Here is a 17,471-nt window from a genome sequence, read left to right as displayed (position 1 = left end):
TTGTATTGTGCTAAGTCATTTGGTGAACAAATACAGGAAAGAAGGGGCTTAAATTATTTGCTTTGATTAAACAAAGACTTGTAGATACTGAGATGCAGGAACTCAGAAGCCTGGCCTCTGGCAGATGTTCCCCTTTGAGGTGGGGGATCTTCTCTAGTGGCACCATGGCAGAGTATCTTTCTTGCTTGACTGCCCCTAACCTTCATGGAGCCTTCATGTTAGCTTGTTTTAATGTCCTTCCTTCTGCTGTGTTGTACAGGAAGTTTAAGAACATTCCATACTCCAAAAGGTTTTGTGTTTGCGGTTCAAGAGATATAGGAAGTACTGAACATGTTCTCCTGCACTGTACATTTTACTGTGATATTTGTTTCAAATGCTGGGGCAATGGATGTTTTTCTCCTTGCTGATTGTGCACATTTATGTTGTTATGCCAATAAAGGTAGTGGCGGTTGATGTTATTCAATCATGGATTTTTTTAAAGGAGCATAGAAAATGGCCTCTGTGTCTGAACTTTCCTGCTCATACATCAGCCACCCCAGCTTTGCTGTGACCTTTCCCAAAACTTCAGAGCAAAGCAGGCTTGAGAAAGATCAGATGAAAACTGAGGAAACCCTAGAAGATACAACACAATAAGATAATAAGATAAGATAAATTTATTTTATATCCCGCCCTCCCCCGCCAATGCTTACTTGGAACAAATTATCCATCTAAAAACACCCAGAGATGGTCATAGACCTGAATTGTTTTTTAAAAAAACTCAAAGACAAGTAGCTAGGTATCTTAATACACTAGAATAATTATCTCTGAACACATATCCCTGTATGCAATATTTATTGAGACACTGGAAACTGAAGCAAGTAACGTGGGCCATTCCAAACTAGGATATGGTAAGTGTCTAGCACAGGGACAGCCTTTTGTTCTTGACAAAGATGGGACGTGCCAATTAAAGACATACAATTGGATTGTCTGGTACTATTTCTTAGGTGGAGAAGACACACAGCAAACTCAGGCTCGATCATCTTTATGCAGAAGGTGCTGCTTCTCATTCTTGCATGGCAAGTAGCGCTTGGGCAAAATTCTTCTTTCATGAAGTTATTAGAGATGGAGGCCTTCTCTGTCTTCGTATCAGGTATCAGTAGTGATCACCCTCCTTAGATTTCTAATCACTAGTCTTGTTTCAATTTGCTGAACTTTGAGAATTTCCTGAAAACTTGCCTATTCTCTTGTTACACTGGAGAGGTTTCACAAGAGGCTATTCACAGCTTCACCTTTGTAATTTAAATTCAGCTATGCTCTTGGCACTGTACAGAAATATCACCAACAGGTTCAAAACTATTGTCCTTGACCAAAGGCGCCAGTTTTATTTGTTTTCAAACAAAAGGGCAAGGCAGACACTGCTCCAGCAGATGTTTACACATAGGTAGAAGGCTGGGAAATGCTTTTGGGGTGGGGCAGAGAAGAAATGAAGCCTATTTCAGAACCACCATTTCCTTACAGTCTAAGTGTAACAACAAGCATATTGGCTAGCATCTAAGATCTGTCAAGCTACATGAATGCAACAGCTTGAACTAGCAATGATAGACTGATTCAAAGCTGAGGATGTAATCAACCACTGTTGACTTCAGAAGACAAAAGCACAAACTCACACTCTTCTCATGTCTTGGCAACATAAGATAGCAACAGATTAACCCATCACCCAGGAAAAGAAACTTGTAGGACTCCAGAGGGCAAGAGTTTGCTTTCAAAACAAATATAGGCATGGCCTTTACCACCTTAGATAAAGAGGAAACAGAGGTGCCCCCTTATTTCCTACTACTACCCCAACAGTGGAGGGAGAATTTTTTAAAAATATGCCATTAGGCCAGTAGTATGATGATCACTCCTGAGTAAAACCTGGAAGTGATGCCAGCGTCTCTAGGAATTGTTGGAAATGGTTTTACCATAGAGTTTTTAGTAATTTATAGAGAGGCAGGGCATCATGAAGAGTACAAGTTGGATTCACTGCAGCATTTCCACAGGCACAATGATTTTTGCCATGAGAGCACAGTTTCCTTAATTCTTCCATCTTGTGGCAGTCCTGGAATACTGGGCTACATTGGAGTAGGAATTGAGAAAATTGTGTTCTTTAGACACAAGGAATCCCAAGTAAGGGAGTCCAAAGAGGTGTGAAGTCACACAGCTCACCCTCCAAAGCTGCCATCTTCTCTGGGAGAACTAATCTCTGTAGCCTAGAGATGTTGTGATTCCAAGAGAACTCCAGACCCCGAAGGTCAGCATCCCTATAAACCACTGATGGTGCTTTCCATACCTTGGTGGTAGGACTGCCAGACATCGCTCCTGGTGGAGGTGGGGGTCCCCCACTGCCAGGCCCCACCACAGATCAGCTGGCCAGCAAGGGGGGGGGGACATACCCAGAAAAAGAATGAGGCCTAGTCACATTGCAGTGATATATCTATGTCACCTCATGTGACCCTGAAGTGACATCACATCACAGTGCTCTGGTATTTGGGCTAAAAATCTATGGTAGAAACCAAATTTACCATCTAGCCTTCCTCCCACTCCTGGTAAGTCCCCCCTATCATTGCAGGTTTCCAGGAAGAACCTGGCAACCTTACTTAGTGGCCTGTGAGGTAAGACTATCATAAGTCCTATGAGCAATTCTATCATAAGTTGCTGGTTTTCCAACATCACCACCACCCATCCCTCTCCTCAAAGGCCTTGTCATGATCCTGGGTCTAGCGAAGCCTCAAGGCCCTAGGGAAGCCTACTTAGGAGTACTGGGAAAAGCCTACATCTCCCAGGATCCCCTCTGTCCTTCTGATTGGGTAGCGAGGGTTTTGGAGGGAAACAGGCCCAGAGAGGGGTGGGGCCTAGGAAGAGAATATATAAAGGCCAAGCCCAGGAAGTGGGTGTTCTTTCCCTGGAAGGCTGAGCCGGAGGTAGGCTGTACCTGGAGAGCTTGAGCAGGGGAAAGCTCCCTCATCCAAGGCAAGGGGTGAGTGTTGGTATTAGGTAGGGACTGTATAGATAGACGCGTTAGGGCATTTGTTTATTTTCCCTTCACCCTTTTACTGGTTAATGCACCTTGTTAATTTATGTTGCACTAAAATAAACTCTTTTTGTTGTTGTTCACTCTAACTGGTCCTCAAAACTATTATTTTGCCTAAGCTACAGGAGGTCTGAAGGGCTTGGGAGGGTACTCTGGGCCTTCTCAAGGGGAACCCTTAACCCAGAGTGGTGGCAGCAATTGGTAATACCCCCTGAGTCATGACAGGCCTACATAGCAATCAAGATTGGAACCAAGCTACGGTTGCCAGCCTTCAGACTACAGAGATAATAGCTGCTTAGGAGAGTAGACTCTATAGCATTATATCATGCTAAGATCCCTTCCAGAGTTGGGAACCCTAAACCAGGCATGCCAGGGCACAGTGGGCAAATGGATAGCTGGGCCAGCCAGCAGCTCAGCCAAGAAGTGAACGAAATTACTGCCTGCTAGCCATCACTGCCATAAATGTAAACCAAGTCAAAAGGGAACTCTAAAGATAGTTGGGCATGGAAAGGCTAAACACAGAAGTACTTTTCAAGTTGCCATGACTTTGCTGAACTAATGTGGGAACAGCTGTAGGAACAGCTGGCAACAACAGCTATAGAGCAGGGGTGGCCAATGGTAGCTCTCCAGATGTTTTTGCCTACAACTCCCATCAGCCCTAGCCATTGGCCATGCTGGCTGGGGCTGATGGGAGTTGTAGGCAAAAAACATCTGGAGAGCTACTGTTGGCCACCCCTGCTATAGAGAGCAAGCTTTAGCAAGTTGAGGACAGGCTGTAGCCAAAGGGCTGCAGCCTAAATAAAGAAAGCTGTTAGCAGAAGTAGACAGTTGGACTTCTGTCACACAGCTTCCAGCCTCCCTTGTGTGCACAGTATGCAGAAAAACAAATCTGAGTGTGTGTGTGTGGGGGGGGGGGGGGGGCAGGGAAGCCTGACTTTTCCCAGTGCCCTCCCTTGTCTACCATCTAGCCCAAAGACTAAAAACCATCTGGTTAGCACCTATGACAGAGGTATGAGGCATATGCCCAGCTAGAAACTGACTGAGCAATGATGTACATCCAGACCTGGAAGGATATAAAGATACTCATATGGCTCTTTCCTCCAACTTTATTCTGCTCTCCAGATGGGCAGAAGCACGTTGGCATGAAGCAGTGTTTGAACTAGTAGTGTTCACAAAGTCAGGTTATGGGTGTACTTCTTCAGGAAAAAAATATGAATAAATCTTCTGCCTGCTCTCAGGACTAATAGGAGAAATATCAATTCAGTTTAACAAACCCACATGAACCACTTCCTCTTAATAAAACTTCCGAGTCGGTTTCAGTTTGGTACCTTTCCAGTTTTGCAAACAACTTGAAACCCACCTTTTAAACAAAGCAAAGTAGGGGGCAGATTTCCTTTTCAAATTTAGTTCATTTTGAAAATATAACATCACTCAGACTAGGATTGCCAAGTGTACTTACCCTGCTGGTGGGGGGTAGGAGGCAGCTTTCTGGAAATGGGGTGGGTGGGGCAATGTTACCAATGTGATGATGTCATACAGAACCATAGGGTTTAACCCAAAATGCTAAGAGTGTCACTGAGCTATGTCCCCAGTGTGATGACATCTCTTCCATGTGACATTGCTGCACAAGGCTGTTCAGGGGTGGGCTTTTGTTGGCAGATGGTGGGCTGAAGCTCTGAAAATTGAGGGAACCCTCACCCAGACTGGTGGTCTGGCAACCCTTTTGTTGTTGTCTGACTCTGTGACCCCATGGATCAAGTGTTGTCAGGCCCCCCTGTCTTCCATCATCCTCAGACCAACTGAAAAATGGCATTTGGTTTAATACCTGACATTGCTTAAAAGTCATACTGGGCAACATTTCCATGCTAACTTTTAAGCTTTTTACTGCAACACTGGCAGTAGCATCAGGTGTTTTTTTTAAATTGGAAGTAACATAAGGTAGTTCGAGGAATCACCAGAAACTCTACAGTGAACTCAATGGTCTTATCATAAACTTTCTGGTGATTCCTAGAGTTACCCTAAGTCCCTTCCTTTTTAAACTAGAAATAAGGGGATGCCACAGCCAGCATTGTAAGGCCCCGCATATCCTCACTCAAAGCCCTTCTGCACTGCCAGGCAACCCTAAAGGCAGGGCTTGTTATCAAATGAAAGAGTTTCCCATTGGTAGGAATTGTAAGCACCTTGACTTTCCTTTGGTCAGTGTGTGGTTCTACTGCACCAGGAGTCCCCTTTCACAATATCCTTCTTCTGAAGAGGTGTGAGGAGGAAGGTATTCCATGTGGTTCTGCTTTCTGAGGCAGCCATTATTGGTTTGGCTCCACCTCCTATAGCAGCCATTATGGCATGGTGCTCACCTCCCCTGACAAAATTCCAAAGGTGCTTACAGGCTCACAAAGGTTGGGGATCCTGGACTAAAAGAAACATATTTTCTAAATGTGGAAACAGTACTGCAGAATCTTGAAGATGTCATATCCACTTTTCATCTTCCCTATTTTGTTACTTTCCAATGTGAATGCATTCAGGTGTTCTTTGTATATAGATTATAAACTGTAAATTGACAACAGCGTCCTGGAACTTGCAGTGACCTAGACATACTTTGTCTATCTTGCTTGTACTTCAGCAGCGCTACAATACACAGCAGTTCCTGATTGTTTAAGGATTAGACTATGCCAAAGATATAAGTTTATTTACAAGAGATCCTTCAGAATGTTGCTACAGAGGCATTATTGGGACATGGGCTCCACTGATTGTTGCAGCACCAATAACAGCACAAGTACAAAATCAATGCCAAGCTCATAGAAACTGTAACACCCACTCAACCTGTGCAGATACAGGCAAGCGATAGGTGCATACAATTTAATGAGTACCTTGGCTTGCGTCATGATTGTAGTTAAGTTATCCATTGCCAGTTTGTAGGCTTGGCTTGCCATTACATGAAGAAACACCTGTTGTCTATCAGGCTTAATAAATACAATAAGAGCTTTTGGCACTTATCCCCATGGGTGTGTCAACTGCAAAAAGCAACCAGAGTCAACAATAAAGTTTGTTATAAACCAGTCCTAGTGCAAAGTGACTGTTCTCTGCTGTCTAATAGAAAGTCAGTCTATCAGCCAGCAAAGCAATAACTAGCTTGGTTTAACAAATCTCAGTATCACTTAATATGCACCATACATATAATCATCTGCTGTACACGACTACAAGGGGCATGAAGTTCCAGGAGAGCATCAGAAGAAGCCAGAAACTAATCTAATTAGGCTTTTGGGATATTTACTTTGAGACAAAGATTATTCACATGCCTTGTTCATGATAAGCACAGACACAGACTATAAATCCAATATAAACCCTTTATAGTACTCTGGTACTGATGGCATTCACAAGTACTAGATGGAACAAAGGACAGTATTATGTGATCAGAATTAATTATAACACAGAGATATCACCATAAGCAAAGCTTATGATGATAAAATATATATCTGGTTAAGATGCTCTCAAGAAAGCACAGTATTTCTTGTCTAAATCTGTCCAACCTATTCCCATCTGTCTGAAGGGCATCACGCAGCACAATCTGAGCCATATTCAGGAGGATGTTTACATTTGCAGCCTGGACTGTATTTTGTCTCATATTATTTGATCTACTGACATGGGGCTTCGAGTTATCAGTGCCATGAGGCTTTTATTAAGTAACTATAGACATGGTTAGGATTCAGCTAACCACTCCTTTATTAGAACACCAAGTACATCATTGCTCATTGTCAGAAAAAATAAAAGACTACTTACAGCTATGGCCAGGTTAAACAAAACCATCATGACCTTCAAGAAACTGAAGCAACTCATATTGGTATCTAAAGAAAGAAGAAATTAACAGTGATCTAGTCAGTTAGCTGCAGAGAGAGAAAACAAACAAACCTCCCAAACTTTGAACATAGAATTCAGTTTATGATCTGATCTAAAAAATGTATGCAGAAATTACAATCTGATGTTGGTGAAGCTTACTTCTTTGTAAGAATACTTACCACAGCCTTAGAAAAAATGTATTACTAGTTTATAACTGCTGTATTTGTTTTTGAGAAAAACACAGCCTTAAAAGCAGAAACTCGTCACCAGAAAAGAGCCAGGCCCTCCATTACAAGCTAAATAATTTCCTCCCACATTCTAAACCACATGTTTTAAAAACAAATGTAAGGGAACTTGCTGACGCAGTCTATAGTATGGAGCTTTAGAGACATTTTGTTGTGAGTGTCACAGTCACAATATTCATTGCTAATTCTTTCAGAGAAGATATACACACAGAGAGCTTCCTCAAGTAAACTTTTTTCAAGCAGAAAGGCTCTAGAGAACTTCCTGCCACAACCAAAAAAGACAAATGCCACTGCAACCCTAACCTACATCAAATCTCTTCTTCAGCTTAGGAAATCATCCTCCCATGACAACCTTCCCCCCCTCCTGAATTCCACACAGAACTTACCTTTAAGACAACTCAAAAAATAACTTGAAGCACTCTTAGTACTGTTCCACTAGGCAGGACAACCAGCTTCTTAAGCAAACCTATGCTTGTTGCTTCAGCCTATCAAAAACATTACCCTTTCAGGCCAATCAAGTCTCCTTTAGAGCAAAGGCCACACCTCACCAACTTCTATTTAAAAAAAACCAAACAAACTATAGGACTAGGAGGCTAATTTTCTTTATTCTTTACTGCTCTCTAGTGGCAACAGGTGACTGTTTCTTCATTAAGTGCCAATTAGAAAAACAGTTATGCTAGACCAATGTATGACCCTTCCAGTTATCTACTGTGGCCATCCAGGTGCTTGACACCACCACCCCCCCCCCCCCCCCCTGGTTTTCCTAGGCAAGCTACCCTACCAGCAGTTTTATCAAATCACTGATGGGTTGAGTTTGGCTTGGTAGTTATAAGTAGTGCCAGCCTGCACTGGACAATGGAAACTGTTAGCATTTATGAACTTTGGTTCTAACATGAATGCAACCTGGACCATTCTCTTCACTGAATTTAGACCAACAACTTCCAATCATGAAGCCTACTTCCTACAGCAGCTAATTCTATATAGTTAACTGCAGAAGGATCTCTGACATTCTCATAATCAGGGATGCCATTTAGCACAGGCCAGAAAGGGAAGAGAACAATCTTATATGATTTTGCCTCAGGAGCCCCGAGTGGCTATTATTGAAATAAATTATTACTAGGCACTAGTTTGGTGGAAAGGTTAAATGTGCAGACTCTTATCTGGGAGAACCGGGTTTGATTCCCCACTCCTCCACTTGCAGCTGCTGGAATGGCCTTGGGTCAGCCATAGCTCTGGCAGAGGTTGTCCTTGAAAGCACAGCTGCTGTGAGAGTCCTCTCAGCACCATCCACCTCACAGGGTGTCTGTTGTGGGGGAGGAAGATAAAGGAGATTGTGAGCCACTCTGAGACTCTGAGATTCAGAGTGGAGGGCAGGATATAAATCCAATATCATCATCATCATCTTCTCCTACTTCTGTAGGTCTAAGGGTGACAAGAAGGTGACTGTCCTGATTTGACAACATTCCTATTACAAGGTATACAGACCAAAAATAATCACAGCAAATTATCTTTATACCATTTTATTGCAGTTTAACCCAGAATAATGCCATCTATAAAATAATTTTTTAAAATTTTCTTTCTCATCAACACTGGTGCTTTAATAAAAAAAAGGGAAAATTGAAAGGAAAAATCTATAAGCCATCCCATGTTTCTGAAAAGACTCTTCTTTAAAATCTATTCAAAATGGGAATACTATTTACACTGAACCACTGGGAGGCACCCTGATACCATATTAAAAAGTCTTCATTGCCTAAATATCTGGCAAGAAATAAAACCCAGGCTTTGGGACTCTTATAAGACACTGTGTGCGACAGCTTCTGAATTTCTCAGAAATAATTCATAGCACACACAGAGGAAACTTCCAGGTTAATTTGAAGCTGTATATGTCATCCCAGTTACTGTGATAAACATTAGAAAAGAGCAAGAGTCCAGTAGCACCTTAAAGACTAACAAAATACGTGGCAGGGATGAGCTTTTGTAAGTCACTGCTGCTCACCTCTTCAGATACAGCTAGAACGTGAGTCCATTTGTCCTGTGTATTGGAAAGCAGAGTGATCTCAGATGCCGAATGACATTAGCAGGCAAATGATAATAGCAGGTGAATGACAATAGAAGAAGAAGAAGAACTGCAGATTTATACCCTGCCCTTCTCCCTGAATCAGAGACTCAGAGTGGCTTACAATCTCCTATATCTTCTCCCCTCACAACAGACACCTTGTGAGGTGGGTGGGGCTGAGAGGGCTCTCACAGCAGCTGCCCTTTCAAGGACAGCTCTGCCAGAGCTATGGCTAACCCAAGGCCATTCCAGCAGCTGCAAGTGGAGGAGTGGGGAATCAAACCCGGTTCTCCCAGATATTTGCTCTGAATCAGGAGTCTTGCAATTTTTGCTCTGAATGAAAGTGATATGGAAGTTTCTCCAAAATGCAGAAATATGCTGCTCTCCAGGTATGGGGGGGGGGGGGCGGGATTTCCCACACTGAAGCAGCTCCATTACCAACTGAAGCATCATTACCATCATTACCATTACCATACAGCCAACAGCATTAAATGAGTTGTTTCCCCCTCAGTCTTCATGCAAATCAAATTCATTATTTTCATTTTATCATGCTTTTGTAAGCTGCCTTAGGCAGGACTCTGTAGAGGCACCCTAACAATGTTTTAAATAAATAAAAACATATCAATTTACCTGAGATTATGAAGGCCCTCCTATTCCCATTGCTTTTCCAGACGCTGTATCCTTGTTTTAGCCTCTTCTGTGAATCAAACAGATGTGCCAATTGTGCCTTTTTTCTGGATAATTCAGTAGTTTATTTGAATTTATGAAACATCCCATTTCTAAGGGAAACAGAGTAGTAATTGGTTCTTGGCTCAGGAAAGACAGGGACTTCTTTGTTTACACATCGGTGAGAATAGAAGGGAACCAGGGTGGGGAAGACTGGCTTGGCTAGAGCAGCTTACTTCCATGTATTGGGCTGGGGATGTATTATTGATGGGGTTGCAAAGTTCTTTGAGGTGTACATCCAGGTGACTCATTTTAGGCATCAAAAAAAATCTTCCAGTGTTGACCACTTGCTGGAATCCACATGTTAATTTTTTAAAGAAAAAATAATATTGAAAAATTCTCCCTGCATCATGAAGAAATTGAGTTAGGTAGAGCAAGATAGATCAGGACAGGGTTTGGACCTCTACTTCTGGGGTGGGGAGGACAGTCATTAAATGCCAATGATTATCTTAACCAGAAATATTCTTATTCTAAATGTAAGATCTCGCACTTGAAATGGAATCTGTCATGTAACATCTTTAAAAGACTATTCATACACAAATATTCTTTGGTGTAGTGAATTGGTGCTATTGGGGCATCAGATACAAAAGGGATGAAGAAACACTTCCACATCCAGAGGAGAGATTAATGTGTTGGTGGAGAAAGACATTCTGCAGGGACAAATGGTGGATAGAGGACTAGCTGTATCTGATCACAGACAACACCAAAATCACTGGAAGATGGGGATGTGTTCATTAATCCACTTTTCTGCATAGCCATCCACTGATTTAGGAAATGAATGCAAGTACACTTAAAACTGCCACGTCATATGTGTACATGAATAGTGGCAGATTACATTACGTAATTGTTATTGCTTATGAACCCATCTGTTTATAATCATTAAAAGAGGAAAGGGTGAAATCAGTCTTCATAACAACACAGGGCAGCCCATGAAACAATGATTTGCACATAGCCAGTGACTGATCTTCATGATGTAGTTGAGATTTAAATCATTCTTGTATATTGAACCTAGGGCTCTATCCTGTAGAATACTACATTGATTCTGGATGGTGTTGCTAATTGAGCACAACATACAGCAAGCTCTGCCTGGATCCAGCACATTGAACAGTGAAGGGAGAATCATGTACCTTAAGCTCCTTGGAATAAAGGCAGAGTGAAAATGAGTAGATGCCCAAAAGCTGACCAGTAGCCAATGTAATCAAGCAACCAAAGGTGTCATCTACTCTCTATGCCTCCTAAAGGTAGGTAGATGCATGTATTTTGCACCAGATGAATCTCCCATTTATTAATTTATGATATTGTAATTTTGATTATATTTTAATGTTATTATCATTGTTATTATTGTTGGAAGCCACCCCAAGCCATTCACAGGAGGGAGGGGGTATAAATTAACAGAAATCAATAAATAATAATAAATAAAATCTGACACAAAGTGCATTTTAAGTTATCTTTATCACAACTGTCTTTTCTCTCAAAGGTCGTTTTCGCACTCACCTTCCGCCGGCGCGACCCCCCTCTTCACCGCGCAGGATCTGCGCGGATTTCGCACTAAACGCTGCGGAGCAGCCAGAAAAGCCGGAAGCTCCCGTCGCAAAAGCCACGCAAACGCCAAACTGCTTTTTGGCGGTTTCAGTTTGAGCGGCTTTTGCGCCGGGAGCTTCCGGCTTTTCTGGCTGCTCCGCAGCGTTTAGTGCGAAATCCGCGCAGATCCTGCGCGGTGAAGAGGGGGGTCGCGCCGGCGGAAGGTGAGTGCGAAAACGACTAAAGTGCAGCTGGGTTCACTGGTAAGATAGCAGCACTGGTATTATAAAACAGAACAGGAGCTACTGCTTTATTTAATCTCTTATAGAAACAGGATATCACTTTGCAGTTCAGCTACAAAGTACACAGATATAGGGGAAGAGGGTATTTTTTAAAAATGAATCAGGTCATGCTGCAGTTATGGGGAAAGAGCTGGCTACTCACCTGCCCAGCTGAACCAACTCATATTTTGCCCTAAAGCACGTCTCCACTACTGAAGACATAAATTAAAAGGTCTGTTTCCCTATCTCCCAGTCTTTTAAACCATGCCTTTCCCTCTGGTATTTCTCTCTCTCTTTTCAATGTAGTACTACTTTCATTTTGCTACAAAGGAACAGCTGTTTCCCAGCAATGTGTTCTGCCATAAACAAACTTCTGCTTCTTCTAAACAAATCCTCACCCCTATTACAGAAACAAAAATGATTTTAATTAATTATAGTTCATCTACAATCACGATTCCTATATTGAAGGGTTCTTAATTTTGCCCTGGTGCAACGCAATTGTGAAAAGCTGTGATTGGTTGATGTGTTGGTACTTAACCATCTATTGTATACTCAGTACTTATCCCCATATTCCTAATCTGAAACAACATCCATTGAGGGGGAGGAATCTAACCTGCACAATATTGTACTCTGGCATTCTCCTGCTATAGGTTCATGTCAGTTTAAGGATGCTGACATTGGCACAAAGTTACATTTCGCCTTTCTTCCTTAGAATTTTGTATCACACGCTGGTGCTTCAAAGCACTTGCGACTAGCACAGTAGTGAGTGGCTGGGGGTAGTGATGGGTCTGCCATGCAGCATACCTAAACTCAGAACTGACTAGAAGCTGATAAATCTATGGTCAGATTTTCTTGGCATCTTTGAAAGCTTATTTACAACCACACAGGGACCCAGATTAAAATGAAGACATAAGGAAATGAGGACTTAATTCTTTTGACCCAGTTTAGATCTGAAAATAAAAAAAAAATCCTGAAAATCAGATGATGTTTTTCATGTCATAGAGGTAAATAATATTACTGGGAAATGACATCTTGTTAAACCTCTAATAAAGGAACAGGACTTTCTCCTCCTCCCCACCCCCCAAGCAACTGGCATCCCTAGGAGTCAAGATCCCCAATTCTGATTGGGACTAATATATGAGTGGAATGGTGGAGTTAAGCTTTTCTGTTATATCATTTCCCCAACCATCTGTCTTTTTTTAGGAATAGCTTTTGGCAATGTTTTTAGTTGTGAATGGTATTGCAGCGCTAGTGGGAAAGGCTACTGAGGCACATAGAAGGAGGAGTGGCCAGTTATGTGCCTCCCCCATTTTCAAAATTGCAATGCCATTGAAGAGCAGAGTATAGAATTATGGAATCATAGGGACCATTCAGGCCATCTAGTCCAATCCCCTGCTCAATGCAGGATTAACCTAAAGCATCTCTGTTGATGTCCAACCACTGATCGGAGACTTCCAGCAAGGGAGAGCTCACCACCTCCCTAGGTAGGCAGCTCTTACTGCTGAAAAAAAAAATAATGTTCCTAATAACCACTCAGTAGCTTTCTGCCCATAATTTAAACCCATTATTGTTTGTCCTGTCCTCTGCTGCCAAAAAGAGCCTTTCAAATACATAGAGAGCAATCATGTCTAGGGATGGGCATGGACTAGTCCATGGACCTAATTTCATCACAGACCAGGCCTATTTGCCCAGCCCATGCATTCACAGTTTGCCCGGTTCATGCATTTGCAGTTTTTATGGACCACCCATAGACTGCAATTTTTTTTCCAGGCAGTCTATTTGGCCCATTGGAGCAAGTTGTGGTCCAGACATGCTGGTGCCAACACTCTGAAGTCATGTCACAGCTGCACTGTGAGTGAGCTCAGGAGGCATTTAAATGATCCTACCAAGTTTCTGTAATGCCTATGAAATTACATCCCTCTTTCTGCATTAGAAGCTCTGAGAGCTCTGACAGAGAGCAGACAAGAAGTGCTATAAGGGTGAGGTTTGGCTTTCTAAACAGCTGGGGGAGTTGCTGAGAATTTCTGAGTTTGTGTGACCTGTGTGATTGCCGAAAATTCTGATTTTGTGGTTGCTGGGGAACTGCTGTTTGTTTGGTTAGAGTAGGCTGAAGGTGATTGTTGCCGATTGATTAGGAGTGGCTGTGTTCCTGGGGCAGACTGAGGCCCCACCCTCTTTGCAATATTAAGCTGTGCCTGGCCAGAGGTGCGAGCGTTTGGCGCGAGCCGAAGGGGTAGAGCTAAAGGGCTCTTAGCCTGTGGCTCTTGGCCTGGGGGCTGTGTAACGAACAGGAACCCAGATCCCTATTTTCCTTGTGTTCCCAATAAGGTAAGTAGACCCTCAAGAAGGAGAGCCACATAAACAAACAGGATTTAAAAGGGGACTGTATATTTTGAAAAAAGCTATCACAAAGGTAGAATGCCAGCAGGGGGGTGGGGCTTTCCATGAGGGTCAAGAGGGAACAGGACACCGGGCTGAGGATAAGGGGAATGCACCCTCAGAAGGGACCTCTTTTTCAGTTGGTGAGTGGGTATCCTTTCATGCCAAGGAACCATCCCTAGGCAGGGAGAGAGGGGGGTCTTGGTAGTTGGTGATTCGATCCTTAGGCAAGTAGACAGCTGGTGGCAAAACCGCATACTGACCGTATGGTGACTTACCTGCCTGGTGCAAAGGTAGTGGACATTACGCGTGTTGTAGATAGGCTGATAGACAGTGCTGGGGAGGAGCTAGTGGTTGTGGTGCAAGGTGGCACCAACGATGTGGGGAAATGCAGTCGTGAGGTCCTGGAGGGAAAATTTAGGCTGCTAGGCAGGAGACTTAAGGCCAGGATCTCCAAGGTAGCCTTCTCAGAAGTTCTACCTGTTCCACGTGCAGGGCTGGAGAAACAGGCACAAATTAGAAGTCTCAATGTGTGGAAGAGACGATGATGTAGGGAGGAAGGGTTTAAGTTTGTTAGGCACTGGGATGCTTTCTGGAACAAGCCAGAGATGTACAAAAGAGACGGTCTCCACTTGTCCCCAGATGGAACCAGGCTGCTGGTGCTTAAAATCTAAAAGGTGGCAGAGCAATTTTTAAACTAAATCTTGGGGGAAAGCCGACAGGAGATGAAATGTCTCTGGTTCGGGAGGACTCATCTCAAATAGATGAAGGGTTAGCTGTTACTTTTCTACCAGCTAATGGATCAGAGCTGTCCACTGAGATGGTGACAAACAGTATGGAGTGTCTGCCAAAGTCTTGAGGCAGCAGGAGGAAGGTTGAAGGCCTAACTTGCCTGGGAAATTGTAGATGTTTGTATACAAATGCTAGAAGTGTTTGACGTAAAATTGGTGAGTTGGAATCTTTAGTGTTGGGGGAAAACATAGACTTTGTGGGAATTTCAGAAACTTGGTGGAATGAGAAGAATCAGTGGGACACGGTGATTCCTGGATATAAGTTATATTGGAAGGATAGGGGGGGAAGGGTTGGAGGTGGGGTGACTCTGTATGTCAGAGAGGGTATACAACCCAGTAAGACTGAGGTCAAAGGATTAGATTCCCTTCTAGAAATGCTTTAGGTCGAAATAGAGGGCCCAAAAGGAAATTTAACTATGGGAGTTTGTTATCGCCCACCAAATCAAAAGATAGAGGATGATTATAACATGATGGAAGGATTAAAGATAGCGGCTAAATATAAAAACTGTGTCGTAATAGGTGATTTTAACTACCCTCAAATTGATTGGGTCAATATGTGTTCAGGCCAAGAGAAAGAGACTGTTTCTAGATGCTCTCAATGACTGTGCTATGGAGCAGATGGTCACAGAACCTACCAGGGATGGGGCGATCCTGGATTTGGTCCTAAGTAATGCCCAAGACTTGGTGAGAGATGTAAAAGTGATCACACCGCTTGGGAGCAGTGACCATAACGTTATTAATTTCACCATTTGTATAAATAGGGAGTTGCCCCAAAAGACCAGCACAACCACGTTTAACTTTAAAAGGGGGTAAATTCTACATGCGCCTACATCTCCCACAAATTCTCAAACGAGCAGAGAAATTGGTCGGTGTGGGACAAAGAGGCTTTTGCGGTCACGTTCGCTCTTAAAACCTGGCAGTCGTGGCTAGAGGGGGCCCGAGTCCCGTTCGAGATCTGGACGGATCACAAAAACTTGGAGGCGCTGACCGGCCGCCGCAAACTAACGGCCAAGCAAATTAGGTGGGCCGGGTTCTTTGCAAAGTTTGACTTTGTGCTGAAGCACATCCCCGGCACCAAGAACTTTCTCGCAGATGCACTCTCGCGCATGCCCCAACACGATAGCCAAAGAGAAGAGGTGATAGACTCCCTGATTCCACCCACCTAGGTAGCGGGGGGGGGGGTCACCACCAGATCGGGGGAAAATACTGGGGCCCCGGAGCTGAAAGGAAAGGAGCGCTTCGTGGCTGACACAGAAGCGGAAGGAGGGGACCGGCCCGAAGGAGTAGAAAAGGGGGAAGGGGGGCTCTGGTATCACAACGGAAAGATCTATGTGCCCAAAGCCCTACGCAAAGAAGTGCTGGAAAACTGCCACTCAGGCCGGCTAGCAGGGCACTTTGGCTATGTAAAGACCCTGAACTTAATCACCAGACAATTCTGGTGGCCCCAAATGAAGAGGGATGTGTCGGAATTTGTAAGCTCATGCCCAACATGCATCATGGCCAAACGAAGGGGGGGGGAAACCACCGGGTCACCTAATTCCCTTGCCAACGGCGACCCGGCCATGGGCGGTGGTCTCGATGGACTTTATAGTCGAGCTACCCCCCTCGCAGGGGAAAACGGTGATACTGGTGGTGGTGGACACTTTTTCCAAACAGGCCCACTTCATCCCATGCAAACAACTCCCCACCGCCAAGAAACTGGCGCACCTCTTCTTCAATCACGTGGTACGCCTCCACTCATTCCCAGATAAGGTCATTAGCGACCGCGGGCCACAGTTCGTTGCCAACTTCTGGCGGGAGTTTTGCAAAATTGCAGGGATAGAACAGGGACTCAGCTCTGCCTACCACCCGCAGACGGACAGACAGACGGAGAGGGTGAACGGGCTTCTCGAGCAATACCTTAGGTGCTACATCAACTTCCAGCAATCAAACTGGGTGGAACTGTCAGCATTTGCGGAGTATGGCTATAACAACAGTCTGCACAGTTCCACAAAAACCTCTCCCTTCCAAATAGAGTAAACGGCTATGAAGGCAAGCCCTTTCCCCACCTCCCTCTACCGGCAGGGGAGCTCCAGCCAACCTCATGTCAACAATGGTGGGAGGGAGTCCGGCGAGGATGGGAAGTGATACAAGAAAACCTGGAAAAGGCCAAGGAGGAATACAAACGGCAGTTCGACAAAAAGCACTCCCCCCAGTGGGAATTTAAGGTTGGGGAGAGGGTCTTTCTGTCAACCAAGAACCTTCCCCTACCGCAGGCCTGCCGCAAATTGGCCTACAAGTATTTGGGTCCCTTCACCATAAAAAGGGTAATCAACAGTGTGACGGTGGAACTGGAACTGCCAAAACTGTTAAGTAAGATCCACCCTGTTTTTCATTGCAGCCTTCTTCGCAAAGATCCTGGGGCTACATCCTGGCACCCTCGCCCTCCCGAGCCACCTCCTACGCGAGTGAAGGGCCAGAGCCACCATGAGGTCCAGGAGATCCTGGACTCCAGGGTTCAGCGGGGGGTTCTGTACTATCTGATTCGCTGGAAATACTTCCCCCCGAGCTGCGACGAATGGGTCAAGGCTAGCGATGTATCTGCCCCGC

General features: G+C 44.1%; 1 protein-coding gene across 1 annotated transcript in view; it reads right to left on the bottom strand.

Moving 5' to 3' along the window:
- TSPAN1 (tetraspanin 1) overlaps window positions 1-17,471 on the bottom strand; it is a 60,901-nt gene that overhangs the window by 26,295 nt on the left and 17,135 nt on the right. The window contains exon 2 of the mRNA XM_060231752.1: window positions 6,827-6,893. Coding sequence (XP_060087735.1) covers window positions 6,827-6,883 — 57 coding nt within the window. The 5' untranslated portion in view covers window positions 6,884-6,893. The remainder of the gene's footprint in view (window positions 1-6,826; window positions 6,894-17,471) is intronic.

Source organism: Heteronotia binoei, chromosome 2, assembly GCF_032191835.1.
Source record: "Heteronotia binoei isolate CCM8104 ecotype False Entrance Well chromosome 2, APGP_CSIRO_Hbin_v1, whole genome shotgun sequence".
NCBI lineage: Eukaryota > Metazoa > Chordata > Lepidosauria > Squamata > Gekkonidae > Heteronotia > Heteronotia binoei.
Note: the sequence above shows the minus strand (reverse complement) of the source record. Positions and strands in the feature narration are given on the sequence as shown.